Source organism: Geospiza fortis, unplaced genomic scaffold (assembly GCF_000277835.1).
Source record: "Geospiza fortis unplaced genomic scaffold, GeoFor_1.0 scaffold12, whole genome shotgun sequence".
In the NCBI taxonomy this organism is placed as follows: Eukaryota; Metazoa; Chordata; class Aves; order Passeriformes; family Thraupidae; genus Geospiza; species Geospiza fortis.
Window position 1 is genome coordinate 5,758,665 of NW_005054323.1, and position 22,580 is coordinate 5,781,244.

General features: G+C 35.5%; 1 protein-coding gene across 1 annotated transcript in view; it reads left to right on the forward strand.

Moving 5' to 3' along the window:
- Positions 1-22,580, forward strand: part of TTC39B (tetratricopeptide repeat domain 39B) — a 50,608-nt gene that overhangs the window by 24,051 nt on the left and 3,977 nt on the right. Inside the window, exons 2-17 of the mRNA XM_005420868.2 lie at positions 1,887-1,991; positions 3,553-3,684; positions 5,480-5,556; positions 6,692-6,759; positions 8,677-8,741; positions 8,903-9,008; positions 10,340-10,405; positions 11,869-11,977; positions 12,809-12,876; positions 12,964-13,023; positions 13,327-13,488; positions 14,559-14,650; positions 14,938-15,058; positions 16,990-17,101; positions 20,470-20,587; positions 21,716-21,832. Of these exons, the coding sequence (XP_005420925.1) occupies positions 1,897-1,991; positions 3,553-3,684; positions 5,480-5,556; positions 6,692-6,759; positions 8,677-8,741; positions 8,903-9,008; positions 10,340-10,405; positions 11,869-11,977; positions 12,809-12,876; positions 12,964-13,023; positions 13,327-13,488; positions 14,559-14,650; positions 14,938-15,058; positions 16,990-17,101; positions 20,470-20,587; positions 21,716-21,832 (1,568 nt within the window). The 5' untranslated portion in view covers positions 1,887-1,896. The remainder of the gene's footprint in view (positions 1-1,886; positions 1,992-3,552; positions 3,685-5,479; positions 5,557-6,691; positions 6,760-8,676; positions 8,742-8,902; positions 9,009-10,339; positions 10,406-11,868; positions 11,978-12,808; positions 12,877-12,963; positions 13,024-13,326; positions 13,489-14,558; positions 14,651-14,937; positions 15,059-16,989; positions 17,102-20,469; positions 20,588-21,715; positions 21,833-22,580) is intronic.

A 22,580-nucleotide genomic window follows, 5' to 3' on the forward strand; every position in this document is an offset into this window, starting at 1 on the left:
GAAGGATGAGACACGCTCTGTTCTTTTTATCTTGTCCTTATTACTTTTATACAAAAATTTTTAAAACTTATATTTTCACTTTGTGTACACTTTATAAAAACACTTTTTAAACTTGTGACACTTTCTAGCTCTTATGCTAAACTGGCAATTCATTTGCAGGATCGAAATCTAGCTACTAAGTGTTTTGGGCATCATGCTAAGATTTCTGAGCTCTCTGACGGGGTTTCGGCTCTCGACGTGGTCTCGGGGGACTCTTCACATTTGGAGTGATGTGCAGAGTTCTCACAACCACAAAGTTAGTAACCATGCCTGCAAGAAGGAGAGGACCAGAAGGGCCATTTGTCCTCTGTAATTTTGAAGATTCCACACACCTTAGTACTGACCTTGGCATTTGTTTGGGGGGAGACCTGGAACAAGCCACTGCTTCAGTGATAGTCTCAAAATAATTGTAGTGTGCAAGTATGAAAAAATAAAAACTCATTCTTGGTGTCTAGTAAATATGAACTTCACTTACTGATGTGATGGTGGTGGTGATTTTTTTATTTGCAATTAAAGACAACTAGTGCCAATTTGGTATGTAAAGGAAGGAGAAATTTCCTCCCCACTCTCCTCCCAGCTTTTTTTTTTACCTTCTTGAAAAACTTTTGAAAGCAACTAACCCATTCTTCCTAGCAGGAAAGGCAGAGCAAATGGAATGAGTAATCTAACTAGGCATGGACCAAGTGAAAAGAGTTTAATTAGACACAAATGTGAAAAGAAGATACAAAAGCATGGGAACACGTAGGGGGTAGGGATGATGTGTTATTAAGGGACTAATTCGGGTCCTTGCTTTTGTACTAGGAAAAAAAATCAGCCTTTAAATCTAGTTAAAAAATACTTATTTGGAATGTTTTTGCTAGCAGATGTTGTTCCTGGAATTAGTTAATAAAATTGAATGATTTAAAAAAGTTTTGGTCTTTATAAGCTGTTTTAACACTGTTCTTTGGGGGGCAAAAAAGCCCCCCGTCCAGTCATATTTTCATGTCCCCCCCCACTCTGTGTTTGTTTTCTGTGTGTGTTACTGTTAGATTTAGAGCAGCTGTACTCCTCTGTTGTTCTCTTCTTAAATTCCTCCTTTAGAGTTCTTTACTTCTGGTCAGTACTTAAATATTTATCTCATTGACATGATCTGTTGCTTACCACTGCTTAACCGTACTTGGAGAAAGCCCATTACCTAGTTTAAACCTGTTGTTTTAAAGCTTTAGAGAGATTATCTTTTCCAGATCCATCTGTGCACATTGATGGCTATGTAGCCTCTAGCTGTATGTCACTACCATGATTGTCAGTTTGTCCCAGGTTTGGCTCACAGAATAATTTGTGAGTGCTCCTGAGTATTTCAGGCAGAACTGGCCAAAGAATGGGTTTGTTGGGATGGGTTTTGCTTAAGCAAGTGCAAGTGCTTTTACTTGAAGCAAATTAGGATGAACAAAAGCTATTGGCATAGCTGCAGGTTTCTGACAGGACTGTTTGTAGTACCTGTTTGCTGTATGAGTGTCTGCTTATTGCTTTTTTTAGATTAAAATATTGTCTTGTGACCTCTTTTGAGATTCTGATATGAGCAGAGTCTGGAAGAGCATTTGTACTGATGGGAAAGATTGAGAGCTTGGACACGATGATAAATTTTGAGAATTTCTCTGGTAAGATTAGGAGGACAGAGCTGTAAACATCGCTTAAATAAGCGATGCATGTGTGTAACATAGATGAAGTGTTAGGCATATGCTTTGGTTTTGAAAAGCTAAATTATGAAAACAAAATCACTACAAAAGACCTGTGTTACATAAGGAAAAGACATTCTAATTTTTTTGTTTATATTTACAGTTTGAGTAAACTAAGAATCTGTTTTGTAGGGCGTCCAAGATGGATCTCAAATGTGCTCTGGAAGAATGTTCAATGGCACTGAACTTATTTCTAAACAATAAGTTCTCTGAAGCGCTGGAACTACTTCGTCCATGGTGAGATTCTGTTATTTCCTGAAGTTGTTGTAAACAGACAGTATTTAGTACCTGAAGATTAATTTAAAGTGTCTGAAGATAGTAGTTTTAATTTATTCTCTTTTTTCCAAAAGAGAAAATTCTCCGTATTTGTGGTTTTTTAAAAAATTTTTTGAGTCATTAAAACCACCTCAAAAACTCTTATGAAGCACTGAATTGTGATGTTAGAGTTGATCACTCAAGCTGTCTGTCCTCACGCCAAAGGGAGAGGCTGGGGAGCAATGTCATATTTAATGCATCTTTGATCAAATAAGTTGTACAATGAAACTGCTTTTGACAATACAGAAAAGCTGGAACAAAGCTCCAGAATAGTCTTTTGGTTGTGTTTTATATTATGTTTGAGTCTGGTGCTTATCTTTAAGCTCATCTTTTTATGTTCTGAATATTGTCCTTGTTCCCCTCTTGCCTTTCATCCCCTGAGAAGAAAAGTTGGCAGTGCAGATGTAGGGAATTAAAGAATATGGAGAAGTTCACAGGTGAAACCTGTCTTACCTGTGACTTCATGGGGAGGCAGTCTGAGTGGCTGATTTTCAGGACTGGGATCTGAATCCTGTCCACCATTCTTCTCTCGTCTGTGTCTGAAAGGAGTACATGGTATTGAGGGATGTGTTGGCAAGAGGGATATGTAGCCCATGTTAATAGAGTGGAGTACTATTCTCACTCTGCAGTTTGATGCTAGTAAGAATGGATTAAGAGTGATGTGTTGGTTGATGTTGTATGAACAAGCTCAAAGACAGCTTAAATGAAACGCCAGAAGGATGACACAGCTATCAAGTGTTTGCTTTTAGTGCTCTGGAGAGTTCGTGTGAGGAAGGCAGTAGGCCAGGAATATTATCTCTTAGAATTAGTTGTAGTGAAGCTCAGTGGAAGATGATATTACTGTTGGAATGTCACTATACGACACGAAAGAACACAAGCACACTACCTTCTCAAGGTGAAGGAAGAAAAAGAGCGTTTATTTTCCTGACTCCAACATTTATAGTTTTCCAAAAGTGACAGCAGATTGGAGGGTGATAGGGATGCCGCTCCAATGACACTGGTCAAACCAACAGTCCATCAACTTTCTCCTCCTCCATAAAAGAAGACAAAACAATCAGTTATTTACAGAAAGTGTCTGAGAAAGTTCACCACAAGAATGTCAATATCAGAAGGCCTAGAAAATCTTAAAAAACCAGGGTGACATTGGAATACCAGGATCTTTCTTGCTCCAAGGTCAGGGAGAATAAAACTCAGGAGACTTTGTTTTTGAAGTCTCACCCTGAAGTTTATTATCCTTATCTATTACAAACTCATGAGATGTGAGTGCTCTCTAACAAGTCGAGAAAGTAAGCTAAAATGGTGTCTATTCAAGGTATTTAAGTCCTAACTATCCAATAAACAGTTGTAGATTATATTCTCAGATCTGTTACTTTCCTGCTTAATTCTTCTGTCTTTTCACAAATTAATACAAGTGTCTCTGCATTTAATTTTGAATTGCAATGTAAAGTGTTGCTTAAATGCACAAGATTAATGTTTTCCCTAGGTCCAAAGATAGTATGTACCATGCACTTGGATACAGCACTATTTTAGTTATGCAAGCTGCAATGACCTTTGAACAGCAGGATATACAAATGGGAATTTCTACAATGAAGGATGCTTTGCAAACCTGCCAAAGGTGAGCCCAAGCAATCCCAACCGTTATGAGATACTAAATCCAAAAAGTATTATTTGTGACATACCCCAGTTCCCTGTTTTTAAAGCAGACTTGTCTGTATGAGAGTGGTCTAAATTTGTAAAGGTGGAGTAAGTCCCGCTAAACAATTATTACTGGTGAGGATATTTTTCTACATGGTTTTGTGGCAACAACAGACTTGTCCTGTGTGGGTATTAATAGCCACTACAGTTAGTTAAATGGTTGTTTCACTGTGTGGACCTACACACAAACTGACATTTTTGAACTATCTGAGCTATTGGCAGCTGTGACTTCTTATTTTTCCAAAAGTTTAAAGGCCTATATTTTGAATTGTCCCCTCTCAGCATGAAAACATCTTAAAAAAGTTGTTTCCAAAGGTTGAACCAATAGTCTAATACAATTAAGCTTGTACTAAGGTTTCTGCTGAAAACGAAATAAGTTTTTTGTTGTTGTTGTTACAAACGTGTTTAGCTTACCTTGAAATTAATAATTTTAGCAGCAATTTCTGTTGCTTACATCAGAAATTATCTGGACTGAACATTTTGCTTCTGGTCTTTCTTTGAACAGCAAAAAAGCCCTTAGAAAACAGGTTGTGAAAGCTAAAGTTTAAACAAATCTCTGAGAAAAATAGAAGTTACTTCTGCTTTGCTGGTTCTTCATCATATCGGTTAGTCTATTTTATCACAATGATTTCCCAAAAAATGATTAGTTTAGACATGTAACATCATCATCATCTTAGCCGTGGCAAAGAAGAGATGAGAAAATGTTATCAGATGCTATCTGAAGAAGAGAAGGGGTCAGCAGTTTCTGCATCTTTTTTGGATGTGCTATGAATTTGCAGTTTCATCTGAACTGTGTTGTTCAGTGTGTCTGAAGATTAGATGCCCCTCTAGTCTAGACAGCTGCGGTTCAAGATTTCATCTCTGCAGGATATAAACTTTAATTCATGAGTACTCTGGTCTAGTCTGTCGCAAAAATCATAAAAATGCAAGAGAAAGGCAATTAAATGTTCAAAGTTGAATAATTACCATAACTGCATGTACCTTAATTGACTCTTTTCTTGTGTGCATTATGTTAATGTGTAGTGTTATAATCTTCTTCTCAGGATCCCACAATTGTCAATGTGTAGTGTAAATAAAAATGATAAGCTAATGGTTAGTATTTATAATCACTGACTCCCTAGTTTACAGAGTGCATTCATATTCTGAATATAGCGTTGCTTCTCTAGCTTCTTCGTAAAGCTGAGTTTTTTGTAATTTTTTGCCAAAAATTAATTTTTGGAATTAAAACGTGCAGTTGAGATCTCTTGGAAGTAAAGTGTGTGATTGTTTTGGCATTTTATCTGGCATAAACCGCCATAAAATACTGAAACATTTTTGTTGAAAACAGAACTCCTTTTCATTTTTTCATTCTAATTTTGAGTGCATGTTTAAGAAACAGAAAAAAGCAATTCATAAATCTTTGAATTCCAGTTAAGGTGTCTTGCCCAGCATCAGGGACACCTCTGTAGCTAGTGTGTGGCAGTGGGGTTGAAGCTGTCATACATTTAACGTAGATTAATTGAAGTTGCAAGCATGCATTTAATGTTGGATAGGCTCTTTAGCCTAGAGGCATACAAGTCTTTGGACTACTGAAAGAACTGAAACTGTTGACAAATGATCATTTTGCTAAGAATCTCTGTAAATTTTAGTTGGAAGTTTTTAAGAATTCCCGTTATTAAATTTAGGTTTGTGTTGAAATGTATGGCTTTCTTTTCTTCCATGCACAACCTATTTAGATTCAGGAAACGAAGCACAGTGGTGGAATCCTTGTCCAACCTAGTTTCTAAACAGACAGTGGATCAGTTGACTGAAGGTAAGTAGTTAAATAATACAGTTAAAAAAAGTGAAAAAAGCTCAAAACTACCCCTACCAATGTATACAAATATGCTTAACTCTGTGACTTTACTAGTGTCTTACAGTAATAAACATACAAATCATGTATATAATCTTTTCTAATTTGAATGCAAAGCTTCAGTGGAGAATTCAGGCTAATGGTTTTTTTTGTCTCTGAGCATGCATGAATTAAGAAAGGAATGCCTTTCACAACACATTATAGGACTGAAGGGAAATTTCCTTTTTTTGACTTAAGAGAGCTCCCAAAAGTTTAAGAACCATTGATGTGGAGGAGTACATCCTTGTCATTAGTTGCATTGGAATCTGAATATATTAACGAGTTTTGTGCTTGTCTGTTTTGCCTTAAGGTGTTTTGGGAGATGGTATCAGTGCATTGTTCATGGCTCTGAAAATGCTGATCTCCTATTTCTGATTCAGGCAGAGTCAAGTATGCATTTTTTTCTAACCTGGCACAAGAATCCTCTTTAATACTTGGACACATCAAACTCACCACGTATGCACTGTACATACAGCAGCCTTGTGCATGTGGCTGGTCTTGCAGCATGGGTGCAGAGCAACTTGTGTCATGTGTGTTAAATCAAATGTACTTTAGTGCTGCATGAAGACAGAAAGTCTGCCTGGGGCTTTCAGTTTGTTAAGCATGACTTGGTGAAAACCTGTTCATAATGTCTCAGTGGATGTAGAAAAAGCCTGAACCTCCATGAGGGTTACTATTCATTTACAGAAATGTCTTGTAAGACATGGAAGGAGTCCTGAAGGACTGAGTTGCTGTGGCTGTTAAGCTTAGAATCAATGAAAATAATAGGAGACCCATCTTCCAGAATGTCAGGTAGCTTTTGCCATAGGCTGAGGTCAGCTCTGACAATATTTTGTCTGAGAAGAAGGGAAATAGAAGAATTCTGTTGGGATTTGTGTGTTACAGCTATTACTCAGCAGTTACTGAAATGGCAACAGCAGAATTTTGCTTTTTTTTTTCTTTCTTTTTTTTTTCTTTCTTGTCTTGGCAGCATTTTGTTTGTTCCATTGACCCCAAGAAGACAGTATTGATTGACAATGACATTGCTGATAGTAAATAACTTTTCTTTCTTATATAGAGGAAATGCATGCTGAAATCTGCTATGCTGAGTGCTTATTACAGAAAGCCGCTCTCACCTTCGTACAGGTAAAGTCAATTTCTCTACAAAAGATGTGATGTTCAAATAAAAATCTTTTGCTAGTGAATGTTACTTCATGGCAGCGATTGAAAGTATGGTAAATCTTGTGCTGCTCAGCAAAGTTCTCTCTTTGTTTGTATGAATAACCAAAGATGATATTCAGATACCCCAAGGTATTACCCTAAGGTATGAACATACCACCTTTTAAATATACCTCCTATTTTATACGAGGTGGTATGTTTAAATGATTTGCATCGCATTGGACAGTATCCAGTGCCTGCATAAAAATGTTTTCAAGTATGAGGAAGTGTATTGTTTGAAAGTGCAAGTCATTTTTTGCATGAATGGGTAGAATGTTTTCCAACTAACAAAACTTCAGCTGGTACACATGTGTAGTTTCCAATTCCTTCTTGCTCTGTATGCACATGGTGTCAGGAATAATACAGTAATGAATGCTTATAAAATGGGCATGCTTAGCATTGCTGAGGTAACAATTCAGCTCACAGAAAGATCTGGTATTTTATACCGTGTGGTGCTAGTGATTTAGGTTGTGATTCAGGGACTTCATGCTACAGAGTTTTCAAATTCAATTTGAAACTTGATTCCTGAAAACAGGAGTTGTTCATCATACTTTTTGAAGGTATGTGAGTGTTTAACAAGTGTTTATTAAATATATATTATAGATAATCTTTTCCAGTATAAATTATGAGAAAGAAGTGAGGCACATAGGATACTAAGGTCAGATTAAGTTCCTTTGGCTTATGACTTATGAACTACTTGATTTGGCCAGAAGTGTCGGGAAATACTATTAATGGAATGTGAGTCTTTCCTGTAATTGGCTTGCTCCTTTACTAGCTATGTGGATGCAACCCTCTTTATTTTTATTGGGTGGGTGGAGTCTGTTTTAACCAGAAAAGGATGTTGTTGAAGGAGGTGAGTTAGGACTGTATGAAATAGTAAAAAAACATTAGATGTATATTTTCTCTGAAACACCACATCTGTATTGCTTTTGGCTGTAATACCCTACTCTGCTGGTTGCTGTGCTGCCCCATATTTTTCATCTTTGGCTGACCATGATTAGTGTTAGGATGATGATGATAACACAAATGTAAACATTCAGAGGGAAATAGAATTCTTGTACTGAAACACTGGCATTTGGGTGTTCAGACTTGCAGACAAGAGAGATGAGGAGTTTTAAAATGGTAATCTTTTTATGGAAGCCAGAATTTCCTTTGGTTGATCATTCTGAGGCCTTTTTTTGTTGCTCTTTTCATTTTCCACGTTGTATATACTGTTCCTAAGTATTTAAATTTGCATTTCTGAAATGCCAGCATCTTCCCCTTTTACGTGAATTCTAGGAGAAAAAATTTCATCCTGTTGAACCAATATTTTACTTTTCAGGAATTTAGTTTTGATGGCAAGTACATTGTGGCTTTGTTTTGGTTTTCCTAGAGGTTAGTAAGCACAAAAATTGAATAACACAGGTAGTAACTTTTGATCAGCAATGGAGTTTCATCTGTTCGAGAGATTTTTCAGTTTGTCTTCGCCAATTTCTTCCTTGTGTATGTCAGAATCGCCATTTCCAAATATTTGAAACAGTTCCTGCAGCACCATCTGGTGGAGAGCTTTCTTGGTTCATTTAGATACATCACAAATTCTGCTATAACTAACACTTCGACTTTCTTTTTCACCTCTCTCTTCAGTTTTAAAATTTGTAATGTGCACCAAGAAATGTTTCCCTGACAACTTAGAGCAAGTGTTAATGTCAGTCTTAGAGACACATCTAGTGACTGAAAAACATTTTTAGTGTTTCCTACTATGACATAAACTTATAAATAAATGTATATATAGCTGGAGGATGTTTATGTATGTGTTATGTGTAATATGAACACACAGTATTTTACAGTTAGATCTTTTTCTTCCAGGATGAAAATATGATCAACTTTATCAAAGGTGGCCTGAAAATTAGGACAAGTTACCAAATATACAAGTAAGCTATTAGAAAAAACTTGACTTCAAAAGTAATATAAGGAGTTGGAGTGCCATTAATGCGCCCAAAATACAAAGGAATATTTTGTATCTATCATAGTCATCAATCAGTAATTTCTATGTTGTGTTTCCCCTTCCCTCCTTTTTCTTCTCCATCACAAGGGAATGTCATCAGGTGCTACAGACGACTCAGGGGAACAAAAGCAAAAATGAAACGTACTACCAGTTTGAAGGAGGAGTAAAACTTGGAATTGGAGCATTCAACTTGGTATGACTTCTTCCTCTGCAGAAAGGCCTTTGGGTTATTCTGTAGGACTGTCTTTCTTTGTATATATGCTACTGTAACTGATTTAACATTTACACGTTTGTAAAATAGAGATATGGGGTTTGGAGGTTTTATGCAATGTGAAACCAGCATTGACTTCTGGCGTGCATGCATCTGGGATGTTTCTATTAGTTTATTCTGAACTGTTTAGTTCTCTGGGAATAACTAATACATTTATTTCTGAAGTGAAAAAGGACCTGCATCTACCTGTGTGTAGTAGGATTTTTAAAGATGCTTACACTGTGGTTACAAAATGCCTGTAGTGACTGTTTAATTTTAACTCCCCCATGTTTCCCATTCTTTGGCTTCAGTGACATACTCTAGATTCTCATAGATAATTATAGTTAGAAGAATGACGAGTAGTTTACTGAGTTTGTGCAAAAGAAAATTGCCTTTTCTTTACAATTTGCTACAGTTACCTTTTCACATCTGTCATGACAATGGTTAAAGTTGATTTCTGCCAGTATGTTAATTTCTGTATCATTCTAGATTGGAGATGGCCAATTTTAAGTATGGTCAGAAGAACTCAGGTTTATCCACACCTGACTTTAAAATTCAAGCAACTGTGTTCATAAGTGTTCTTCCCTCTCCTATTCTTCATGGAGTCCTCTCAGTAGGAGGCTTAACAGAAAAAGTGTCTGATGGGCAAAATGCATTAGGGTGAATGAAGCTTTCTAAAAACTGACCCTCAATTGACCTGCTTCTTAATGCTCATTGAAAAGGTGGTTATGATGTTTGTACATTTTCTGTTGTGTAGGATGTGGAGGATGCAGTTACAGAGGGAACAAAAATGCCTATAATAGGGGACTAAAGGATGATAGCAACAGCTAGTGTTTCTAAAACCATTATGCTCGCTGACCCTGCTGATTCAGTACTCCCACAGGAGGAACATGTAGAGCCTCTGTGAGACTCCCAATAAAATGAAATAATAATATAGGAAGATGGCAGTTGTAGGTTCTGAATCATACTAAAATAGATAAGACTTTCATTCTAAAAGACCCACAATTTTCAAGCAATTTTGACCAGCTGAAGATGGAAAAATCTGTCATTATCTAAAGAAGCACAGCTGGACTCTGTCTATTTTCATGCTGGATGGTCATCAGAATTCTGAGCATTCATGTTTACTTTCAAGTTCTTTCATGTTTTAATTTTTTACTAATGTGTAATAGCATTTAACATAATAGCTGGCCTTTTTGCTTCACATTTATAGCAATGTAACTTTTTTTGAAGTGCACATGTTTTCAATTATCTTTTTATTTTTAAATGTATTTCAGATGCTGTCACTTTTACCAGGAAGGATCCTCCGACTTCTAGAATTTATTGGATTTTCTGGCAATAGGGTATTCAATTTGATACTTGCTTTTTCAAATTAATTTTTTCTCAGATAAAAGACTGGATGGATTTAATGCCATGTATTCCACAGTAGAAGTATAATATTGATTTTTTATCAGTATTTTACCGTTGTTAAAAAGAGAAATGGGTTAGATGATACAGGCATAAAAGCACATATGGTGATACTCCACTCTTTAACATGCATGGGAAATGACCAGTTTACTTAAGAGGAGATTTTGCCAATGCAACATCCTTTCCTTTTGCTGATCCCTAAGTAGAGGATATCAGCTTTTTTTCCTAGTTGATGTAGTCAAAAATTGACTTTCCTCACCAGTAACTGAGGGAAGAATCATATTTCTACATTTTTACACCTCAAATCCCAGCCCATTTCTTTGGGAAAAAAAATTCTGAATGTCGTGTGTCATCCTGGAATCTAGGTACATCTTTCTCTCATGGATGACAAAAATATTTGTAACTTCTTTTGTAGTTATTTTACAGCTCTTTAAAACTCTTTTTGATGCCCATAAGAAATGAAAAACCTAAAAAAGCCTCAAGTAAGAAACTGTAATGAGGTGACCCACAGAACTGTACACAACTGAACTTCAAATTGCTATAGCTGCAGTCACCATATGGTCTTACTGCTGTTAGATTGTTCACAATGTGGTTCTCCTTCTGTAAAATTAGACTTCAGTAGAGACCAGTTCATTCCGTTTCTAAAGAATGATTTTGAAATATCACGGGGTTTTTTGTGTGGTGCTTGAATTCTCCTATAATTCATCAAGTTGCTATGCAATAAGACTGATCTGTTAATATTTGTTTTGAGGCAAATTATGTTTCTGGGGAGTCACTGCTTTGATTAGGGAAGCTGTGAGCTCAAGACCTCTCAGATAGTCAAGCTGTTATGTAATGGGTCTAAACAGAAACATAGGGGAAGTCTCATGTGTTAAGATCTGCATAAGGCTCCATGAATCTGGATCTGTCTTCAGACACTGGTGTATCAGCAGAGGTAATACTTTGGTGAGAGCCTCAAAATAGTTGACTAATGGCTGACTTGATGGAAGAGAATTGAGGATAACCGGGGTTTTCAGTGAAGGAAGACTCACACCAACAAGTAGCACTGAAACAGTTGAGAGAGTTTCCCACCAAACATGGATTGAAGGATGTTATTCTGGAAGGTTCATAAAACACAGTGGGTGGTAGACCTGTGTGTCTGCATGGTTCATGTGGTGTTCCCATTTCACCAGAGCACTGAAATGCATGATTTTATTAAGAGTTAGATTAGTCTTCTTCCTGAGTGCTATTAGCTGTGGCAGAAACATTTTGGTAGAGGGTTGTGTTGGATTTGAGATAAGTACTGAATTATGAAATATTTATATCTGAAAGGAAAACTGAATTTTCATTAGCTGGAAAAGATTGATAGTAACTCTGTATACTTATAGTTAATTTTGCATGTGTTTGTGATATTTCTTAGGAGTTGGGCCTCTGCCAACTACGGGAAGGCGCATCTGGCAGCAGTTTGAGGGCCATTCTGTGTACTTTCACCCTGTTGGTTTATCATACTTACGTCTCCTTAATCCTTGGTGAGACCACTGTGTAGCTTTTCAGTCATGCTACACCTTATGGTAGATATTGTGATTTATTTTTATAACAGAATTTCAAAATTGTGGCCAAATAGGAGTTTGCTGTATACTTAATTATGATCTAAAATTAATATCCATGACAAAGCTGTGTCTGCAGAAACAGTGAGGGTAGATAGCATTATACCAACATCTTGCTCCATTTGCAGGGCTGTCTCAACAGCAAAATATTGCAAAATATTATTAAGTTCAGAAAAGTCATTATCCATAAATTAACATCAGATGTTGTGAAAACTGTCTCCAGAAAAAAGCTATACAACCAGTATTAATTGTTTGTGCCATTTAGAGCTGGAAGTCGTAATTAATTCTATATGCTTCTTTACCATATTTTTTCTCATTCTTTAATATTTAAGTATTTTAGTACTTGTCCCTCAGGCTCATCAGGAAATTAAGGAGAACTTCATTTCTTCCAGTATCACTTGTATTTCATTACTGAGTTCAAAATTAGAAGAGGCAGCTGAGGATGTTTTCCTATCTTGCTAAAGCAATTAAAGGGATTTAAAAATATAACTAGGATCAGTAATGGAACAGTCTAAAAAATATTCCTATATTGTATGTAATTTTTTTCTATTTAAAGACATTTAGTATTTTTAAATCACTTAGTATCTTTGGGACAAGAATTTAGTTTATAGAAACACAATATGATGAAATAATTCTGCTTTCACATAAAGCAATCATCCATTGATCTGTCAAATACAGTGTGAAAACAAAATCTTAGTCTATGAAACTTGGATTCTTTTAAGTACATTGAGATTGGTTTGTTACATTTTCTAGGTACAGGGGAAGCCAACATTCAGGAAGCAGACAGTCTCCTCGAACCCTACCTCCTGAAATTTCCAAATGTGCGTATTTCTAATAAATTTTGTAACAGAAATGTATTTCCCTATGCTCAAACTCCTAACTGGTTATTTTTCTCATCTCTTTTCAAGGGTTCCATTATTCTATTTTATGCTGCCAGAATAGATATACTGAAAGGAAATTTTGAAAAGGTAAATGATATTTTCTTTCTAAGATTTTTGTTTAGTGTTTAGTCGGAGGAGGAGAAACAATTAATTCATCTACGTATCAGTTGGACTGATAAGTATGCTGTTATCCGTGTTCACATTCGCTGTCAATGTTGATTCCAGCCCCCTCTCTAAGTGAGACTGAAAGGGAAATTTATCTCATTTTTCTTGTCAGGTGTTTTCCACCTGGGTGCTAGGTAAGAACTTGTCCTGTAATTAGATACTGCTCTCACATGGAGCTGTAATTGAGCCAGTTTTCATCATTCTTCCTTAACTACTCACTCATAGGCGCAGTTGAGGTTCCAGGACTGCATAGCAGCCCAGCAAGAGTGGAAACAGATTCATCATCTGTGTTACTGGGAACTGATGTGGTGCTACACCTTCCAGCAGGACTGGCTTCAGGCATATCGGTATGCAGACCTGCTCAGCAAAGAGAGCAGGTGGTCTAAGGTAAATGGGCAGGTGGACATTGTTGTGATATACCAGTGGTCTCTACAGTTAAAGTTGCTTTTAATTTTGCACTATAAGTGTAATGTTTACCTTCCTGAGAAACTCATAAACAAAGACACAATGGGACCAAAGTATTTTAACTGGGTGGTTAAGGATGACTTTTTATTTCATGTTTTGAAGCAGCAGAACAATAAGCAGCAGTGCTTTGGCCCCTCCAAAAATGGAGGTGCTTACCTGGGTTGGGAGAAAGAAGAGGGATAGGAAAACTGTAAACTTGTCTCTCAAGTCAAATTCTAATATTCTCTAGTAAAACTTGGCTGAAGAAACTGTGTTTGGTGTTTATAAACACACACACCTACTCATCGGATGCTTTGTGACACAAAATGAGAAAGGCTGTTGGGGACAGGATCTCACAAGAAAAGCTGGGCTATCAGATAACCTTTTCCTTGTATAAACGTTTTTCAGAGTATGAACTAAGCACAATGTGCCAGTAACCTTTTATGCATTATTATTATCTGTTCCTCTATAGATTACTGTTTTATTATCTTAATGAAAAAGGGTATACATCGAATTCTTGGCAAAAGAGAAGGAGAATAGTATATTCAACATGAAATGCAAGTGTCTTTAATAGAATTATGGAATTTTTTTTCCCTGCAAAACCCAGTTATTAAACATTCCTTGAATCAATACCCAGATATTTCCTTCTGGTTTTTTCATGTCTCTACATGTAATAGATCATATAATAATAGTAATGGACTTCGGAACAGTTAAGTCATTTAACCTCATCTCTTTAACATAATAAATTCTCCTGTTTGCATAATAAATTCTCCTGGTTTTTGCAGGAGATACCTTTAACTTTCTGACTAATATAAAAATATAAATACATTAAAAATAAACTTACAGCATAAATTCTGTGACAAAGGGAATACTAAACTTTTATAGTTATAGCTGCCTGAGAATTATGGTAATACTTTGCTACAGCAATTGGGTGAGAGATTTGAGTCTTTAATGTATTGATTAAACACAGAAAATTAGATGTGGTAATCTGTTGCTGTTTCTTTTTGAAATAGGCAATATATGTATTCCAGAAGGCAGCAATTCTGTGTATGCTTCCAGAGGATGATTTGAAGAGGACTGGTGAGGACATAGTGTCTTTATTCAGGTAAACTTCTATAAAGCAGCTGAATGTGTACTCTTTGTCCCCCCATGTCTTTATGTTGTATGACTTACTTCTTGCTTATAACCATAAACTTTCCATTTTTTCCTCTTTGCCTTTAGCATTAGAATTGCTTTTATCAGCAAAGATAAATTCTGCAGCTTTTGTCTCCATGGTGTAAAAAAATTTTAAGATGTTATATTTCAGAGGAAAACAGTAAATCTTTCTAACTGAAATGAGATGAAAAAAAATACCAACAAAAAACTTTTTTTTTCCATTTTCCCTTCTTGTAGACAAGTGGATGGTCTAAAACAGAGAATTGCAGGAAAATCTATCCCGACTGAGAAGTTTGCAGTAAGGAAAGCTCGACGCTATGCATGTCCTCAACCAGTGAAGCTGATATTACCTGCCTTGGTATTTGTTCTTGCTTTGTTTTCATCCTTTTCAAAGAGAAAAGAAATCAGAATAGTTCATTATAAAGGGAAGGAATAATATTGTCAGGTATTATATGTCTGCATTTTAAATTTTTTAAAGAAGTACTGCATTAATGCAATGTGATTTTGGTGAAAAGTATTAGAGACTGGATCATACTACCAACTAAGCAGCAGTCTGAAAGTGCCATATTTTTCATGTGAAAAGTTCAGCATACAGAAAACTGCATTAATGTTCTTTAGGTTGGTAGGATTTTAGTCCTTGTCTTCTAGACTCATTAGGAAGTTAAAGAGTACTTTGGTACTTACTGTTTTTCTTACGAAAATGAAGTGTGGTGGTTGGTTTTTGTTCTGTTTTTTTATTCCCCTTGTATTGAGTCTGATTGAAGCAAGCAGCAGCTAAAGTAACTTTATGAATGCTATTCTGATTTCCTGTATTTTAACATCAGTCATTAGTATTGTGCAGTCTGCTTCTGTGTGCACAGTAATGATACTTTTCATATGTGTATGCTAAAATCTTTGTATGTGCATAATTTACCAACAACTGTGCATGAAAAACCTGATTTGAGAAGAAATTTCTTATGTTAATGCTCATTGATATAGAAAGAGGAGTCCAAAGAAAATTAATCCTCTGGTTCTAAAATTCATTCTGTATTAAATTGCATGTAGAGGATTAAGTAAAATTTGTCTTGGGCTTTGTACAGCAGAGTGCTTATAAGTATATTTGGTCTTGCTGTCAAATCCAGCATTCTGTTTTAATTTAGGAATATTTTCATCATGGACTAAGCATAACCAAACATAGTGTATGGTTTCTTTCAGTAAGTATAAGTTAGACAGGACTACAGAATTGAAATAATCTAGCATGATGTAGTTGATGATGTTATTAACACTGTTTCAGACTTTGATACAACCAGATTTTTTCTCTGTCTGAAAATGTACATATTTACACTACAAATGCAAGAGGAAATATTTCACCAATGTATTGTATCAGCTTCAGAAAGACATCAGGCATCATATTTCAGAGGTGTAATTTCAATTACGGTAGAACAAATGATACTCTAGTTTGTAATGACTGAGTAAAGATCTTGGCAAAGCTCCTTTCTGGTTAGCATTAACTCTCATTCTCCTCAAGTTTTACAATGTGATAATGTATCAAAACAAGCATATTGCTTACTGTTGTACTGAGCCATCTGGGAAGACATGTTTCCAGGATCTGCCTTGATTTTTTTCCAACAAAATTTTGTAGAAATTATAGTAAAATCATATGTTGGATGTGCCTACTGGAATCACATTTTCATCCAGAAAGTTTTATCTACCCCCAGTTTTGCTCTGAATGGAAGGTAATTTTCTATTGTTTAGAGCATTTATATATATATATACACATATATATAAAAACACAAGAGCGTGTTTTTGGGTGCATGCTTTCATAAGTATGCTGTATATACAAGAACACACTCAAATGCAAATTCCAAATTTACCTATCATCCTTTAGAAAGACGTTACTTTTAGCTCCTTCTTTAGTTTGGGCAGCAGCGACCACAAGTTGAATCTAAAGCATGCAGTTTTGCTGACGAGTTATGTGGGTGATGGTAAACTGTCCTGATAAAATCTGTTCAGTTTAATTTCTGAAGATCTGTGAAAATACATGATAGTAGAATCCATTAAAAAGGCATCAAAACAGTCAAATCTTAGATATCCAGGGTAACTTTGTCAACACACATTCAGTGTAATTTTTCCTTTCCTATTCATAGATGTGTTGTACCAAAACAAGCTTTGGTAGTATTTTATATACTCAAAAATGTTCCACAACAGGCTTTTCAGAGGCACTCTTTAGTTAAATATTTATGCAATTCCATGAGTTTTTCTCACCTTTTGTTTTGGTTGGTTGGTTGGTTTTGTTTTTTTTTTAATCAGGAAATGATGTATGTCTGGAATGGATTTGCAATTGTGGGCAAAAGAGCAGACCTCACTGAAAATTTACTGGTAACAATTGAAAAAGAAGAAGCTGCTCTACAAAATGAAACTAGTAAGTGATCAATTAAGGTGGAATTCATAATCTTATAAGAAATGCTGACATTTTTCTATGCTTTTGTCTTCTCATATTCTGCGAAGTAAGTGTTGGCTTTGACAATGTTCTAATTAAGTCAAAGTATGGAAGTTTTGGAGTCTCATGAAAGTTAGGAATGGTTCTTCAATATGTTCTTTATACAATGTGGTTGATGCTGCAGACAAATACAGAAAACTCAGGGATGTGAGGTTATTAGTTATAGAACATGACTGGTCTAGCTTAGTTTTTTCTTGTCTTTGAGAGTGTCCTTGGACCATAATCTACTAATATCTTAAATGTCTGAAAAATATTTTTTCTAAACCAACTTACATCATGCTTTATTACATAGGACGCACGCTGCGTAGAATATGACAAAGTGTAAAAGATTTGATTAAGTGCTATGGATGAATGAGTCTGGTTTTTTGTTTTGCTTTCTGGCAAAATAAAACACATTTGCTAGCTGTAAAATTAAACATACTTAACGAATAAACTTTGACCATGGTTTAACATCTTGGAGTAATGTTTAGAGAGTCAGCCCATAATTTACTCCTAAAATAATTTAAATTCACTTATTACAACTGGTTTACTGCACAAGTACTTGATTTTTGTCAGATTTTATCAGGATGGTTCTTTTACCTGTTATGTGAATTTTTGGGGAGAATTCTCTTCTGAATTTTTCTAGAATAAATATTACCATTTTTCATGTGAATATTTTTAAATGATAATTCATTAAAATAATTTTTATTGAACCCACATTCTGGTCATGCTTATGGACAATTTAGCGGTTTAGTGGTTATGTGATTTAGTGGTTATGAACAGTAAACCATAAGTAACACTTAGGAACAATTTAGTGGTTAAAACAGCAATTCTGAAATGCAATATATATCTAAGTATGATTTATAGTGTAAATTGAGGCGGTGCATAAGACATTGTACAGGGACATGCAAGAAATATATAGTGGTCAAATCTGGATGATATAATAAACTAAATGAGAGTAACCTGCATGGCCATGTTTGAATGGGGTTCCTTTATTTTCTGTGTTGCCCTTCACTTTTCTGCAGAATCAATAGTGCACCTCTTAAATCTCAAGCATTTTCCATTTTTCTTGTAATATTAAAACAAAAGTGTAGTGATATGCAAGATACTTGCAAATAAAGTAATTCCCATGAGTTCCACATGGAGGGTTCTGGCAGAACCTGTTGGAAATCTCAGTGCTGTATTGTGCAGTGATTTGTACTAGAGGTGCTCATCTATTGTGAAGTAAATTTTCCTATTGAATCTCTGAGGAAAGACGTACAAGGTACCAAAATTAAAGCAATGGAGAGAAAACCACTGTGTTTTTTCTTATGGAAATTCACTGTTTGCAAATAGCATATAGTCTGGGAGTGTATATACTTTCTATGTTGTTTTTTTAGTAATAACTTCAGTCAGATGGAATTTTATTCTGGATTTCATATATGTGATTTTGATCTGCTTTTAGAGATACGGATTCAGTGAACATAAAGAGTTGCTAATGAATTCCAAAAAAAAAAAAAAGATTAAGGCTGCTGACGGAGTATGACAAGGTTACAATATAATTTTAATAGACAGTTTTTACTGGTAGTAATATCAAAGGATTGCTAAGGTGCTGTGAAAGAAGGGTGTTGATTATACACAAAGGTCATTTTGGGATTGAGACTTCATAGAACTGTTTTTACTTCATTTGTTTCACATGAACAGGCGCAGCATGGAATCTCTCAAGGGCTGAAAGTAATTTTATGTTGTATAGAGCTGAAAATAGAGATGGTAGAAGGAACAAATGGAGGACATTAGAGATGATGTTCTTACTTGTTTTCCACAGGATTTCTGGGAATCTTTTTTTTTTTCTTATGCAATATACAAAAAGAGATTATTTAACTTCCAGAAAAAATAATTTTTGCTTGTTTTTTTCCTGGTATTGATATGTCCTTTGGTGTAGATCACTGCAGCTGCAAAGATGGCTCTCCCACATTTATTGCAAGGTTATCTGTGTTAAATTGGCCTGTGCGTTTGTTATTTGTGCATTTAGTGTTAATGTTTTAGCTTCTATTCTTTTGGGAAATTAGAGTACTAGTTGAAGTTGTTAAAGACTGGTGAGCCTGTACTGACATCAGTGCATGCCCCCAGTAATTTCAGTGAAGGAGTCCTTCAGGAGATAGTCACAGAGTCCAACACCTTAGCCTAGCAGAACAGGCTAGAGAGAATGCAAAGTACTCATGCACTGCACTTCTGCTGTCCCTAAAAGCGCAGTCTGTCAGTTACAATCTATCAAGACTTTCTGGGTTTAAACACAGACAGAAATAAGGCTGAACATGATGGCAAAGCACTTTGTGGAATCCTAAAATGCATTAGTCTTGCATGTTTCAGAACTGTTTATGTAGGATTTCTTTGGCAGACTATTAAGGAAAAAAATTAATGTGACCTTAGAGATCTGGTAATTAGTTGTAAACAACATGATCTGAAGGGAGAGTGTTTTGCTTCCTGAATTGTTAATGTATGTGGCGCCATCTGTCTATCCATATGTGTTTTCTTTCCTTTCTTTTCCTTCTATGTACCCAGCAAATGCTACAAAATAAGGGAACTAAAAAGGATCACACTTGTTAAGTAAATTTTGAATTGATTAAAGCACCCTCCTTCATCTGGTATTTTTAGCCCTGTTGAACATAAGACTTTCAATAAAGTTTTTCAAATATTATACACTATTACTTATTTTCAAATGTTTTTCAAATATTATACACTACTTCTGAGGCTTCTCAAACATTAGAGATGATAAAAATACTAGTAAATGTGGTTTCTTGAATTTGTACTGCAAAATGATGCTTTTGAAGAGTTCTGTAAGAGAGTCATGGTGTGGTTTTACAGGTTTTTTTATGCTACTGATGCTACTGGAGGTCTTCCAGTGCTCAGTTACAGGGGAAGCTGTTAAGATAATATGATGGTTTCTGTCTCACTGTAGTTTTAGCTATAAAGAAGTAAGAAGCCTTTAAGTAAGGCAAGTAAGAAATCTTTAATTAATGACTGTTTATGTAATATAATGTATTTAATTATTGACTGTTTAATCTTCAATTAGTGAAGTTTATGCCCATTTGTTGGATGTTCCAATTTCTTATTTCTTCTTTCCCTGTCTTTTAAGAGAAAGATATGGATGTCATGGATGCATCTTCTTTAGTAAACAGTATTTTAAATCATGCCTGAAGGATATGTACATTTTGAGGTATAGAACATGAGAAGCAACATCCTGCGTCTGAATACATATTCCCTATTGAAAATCTAATTTTCCTTTTCATGATGTCTTCAAATTGTTTGACATATCTCACTTTTACTGTTAGATCACAATGAATACTATGTGGATGATGTGTGCATGTTGCAGCTACTGAAAGGCCTCTGTTTGAAACACTTGGGAAGACTCATGCAAGCTGAATTATGTTTCAATAAAGTAATTCAAAGGTAAAAAAATAACAGAAATAGATTTTCTAGTTTTTGGTGACATTTCTGATACTCCTGTTGCAGCTGTCATGTTAGAATTTTGAGTAATTAAATATCATGTTAAGGACCTGGAATTAAAATACCTCTGAAAGTAGTTAGAAAACCAGAAAACTTTGCATGTATTTTTCTGTAGCAATTTAGCGCTTACTGTAGCTTTATATATGTGGTGTTTGAGGCTAAATAAATCAAACTGTCAGGTCATATCCAAATACATTTGGAATTGCATTGCAGAGCTACCTGTAAGTAATGACAATACAGATAGGTTTACTGTTTGTTTGGCTTATTTTTTAAATTTGGTATTTAGTAGTTAATGCTTCAGTTCAGTAATTAATGCTTCCCTGTGTAGATGAGAAGTTGTTGTTACATGTTTCAGTTGAAGACTGGTTTCTCCTGTGCTGTGGATTTTCAGGTGTCAGCTCCATACCAGTTGTAATAGCTTTTCTATATAAAACATGAGTCCAGTACTGGTTGTAGTTGAAAATGTCTTGTAAGTTTTTAGGTATTTGGGCTGAAGAAGCATATTTACATGTGCAATGTTTCTAACAAATTATTTAGAAAAATTAATAATAGAATTTGTTACTGAGAATTTGTTATTGAGTTATTGTCAATGTGTTTTAGTTCTCTTGCCATCTTGTTTTCTTTTACCGTTTTTAAGGTCCCATGTGAGTTTAGTCAAGCACATTGTGAGTTACAGGGTAGAGTGGTTTGGTTGGTTGCAAGTTAAAGGAACACTATTTCTGAAACATCTTTTTCCAAAGGGAGTTGGCAATGGGCAGGGTTTTATAGCTGAGGTATTAAAAAAAAACTAAAGACAACAGTCCTTCATAAAGTGTATGTTTTGCATGGTGAGGGTAAAAGTTTTCTGGTGTATGGAGTACCTACATTTTGTTCAACTTTATTTTCTACATGTTTAGGGCGCTATGGTGCTTCAAGACTGTTTATCAATGTGTACAGAATTAACCAGTAAAAAAAGCTTCAGAATGTTTTTTCTGGCTATGTGCTGTTACAGGCGGTGATTGCTTTTAAAGTTAACTGGTCACTTAAAACAGGGTTGTAAGTAACCATTTTTGTATTCTTCTGGTTTTCTAGTGAGAAGCAAATAAAATATGATAGCTACTTGGTGCCATTCACACTGTATGAATTGGGTCTTCTGTACAAACAGCAGGATGAGACAGAAAAAGCAATAAGATACATAGAAACTGCAAAGTAAGTGGATTTTTTTATCACCTTGTAAATTAAGAATAACTGTGTATTTGCAGCATTGCGGACACTTGTTTTTTCTTCCTGACAGCTTCCTTGCAAAATCCAAGTAATTATAAATCTCTGTTCTTGATTTGCAGGACTTGTCCAATATAGTTGAATTTTGCAGTTTCATGAAACTGTCCTTCAGACACAGTAGAGTAGACAGATTCAAATAAGACACAGTATGAAGGGAAAATGTTTACTTCTTGTATGGGCTTCAGAGATGGGCATCCAGCTGCATGCATGGGATGAAGCTGGAGAGTCCAGGGAAGGGCTGTGTACCATTCTGTCCCAGAGGGCAGCTGTGGGAATTAAATCAGTTCCACTAAAGGTGTTCATAAGAGAGGTCATAAGCCACTGCACCTGTCTGACTGCACCCCTTTTTCCTTTCACATGGTGTTGCAGAAGATCAGTTCAGAGTTTGATGTACTGTAGAGCAGGATATTTGCATCATCTGTAGATTGTAGTATAAGATAGAATACGATTTCTGTACCTATGGTGTTTATTACTCTGGCTGAATTGTGTTCTGAGTCGAAGCATACATTTTCTGCTAACACCCTTTTCTGTAGTTAGAAAAGACTCTGGCTTGTCTTTTCACAGCAAATTTCAGTAATTGGGAGGGCTGCTAAAAGGATCAAAATAAGCGAAAGAGATGCTAAGACATGGATTCAGTTTATCAGGACATTTAATTTTAGTATTGGTCTATGTTTTC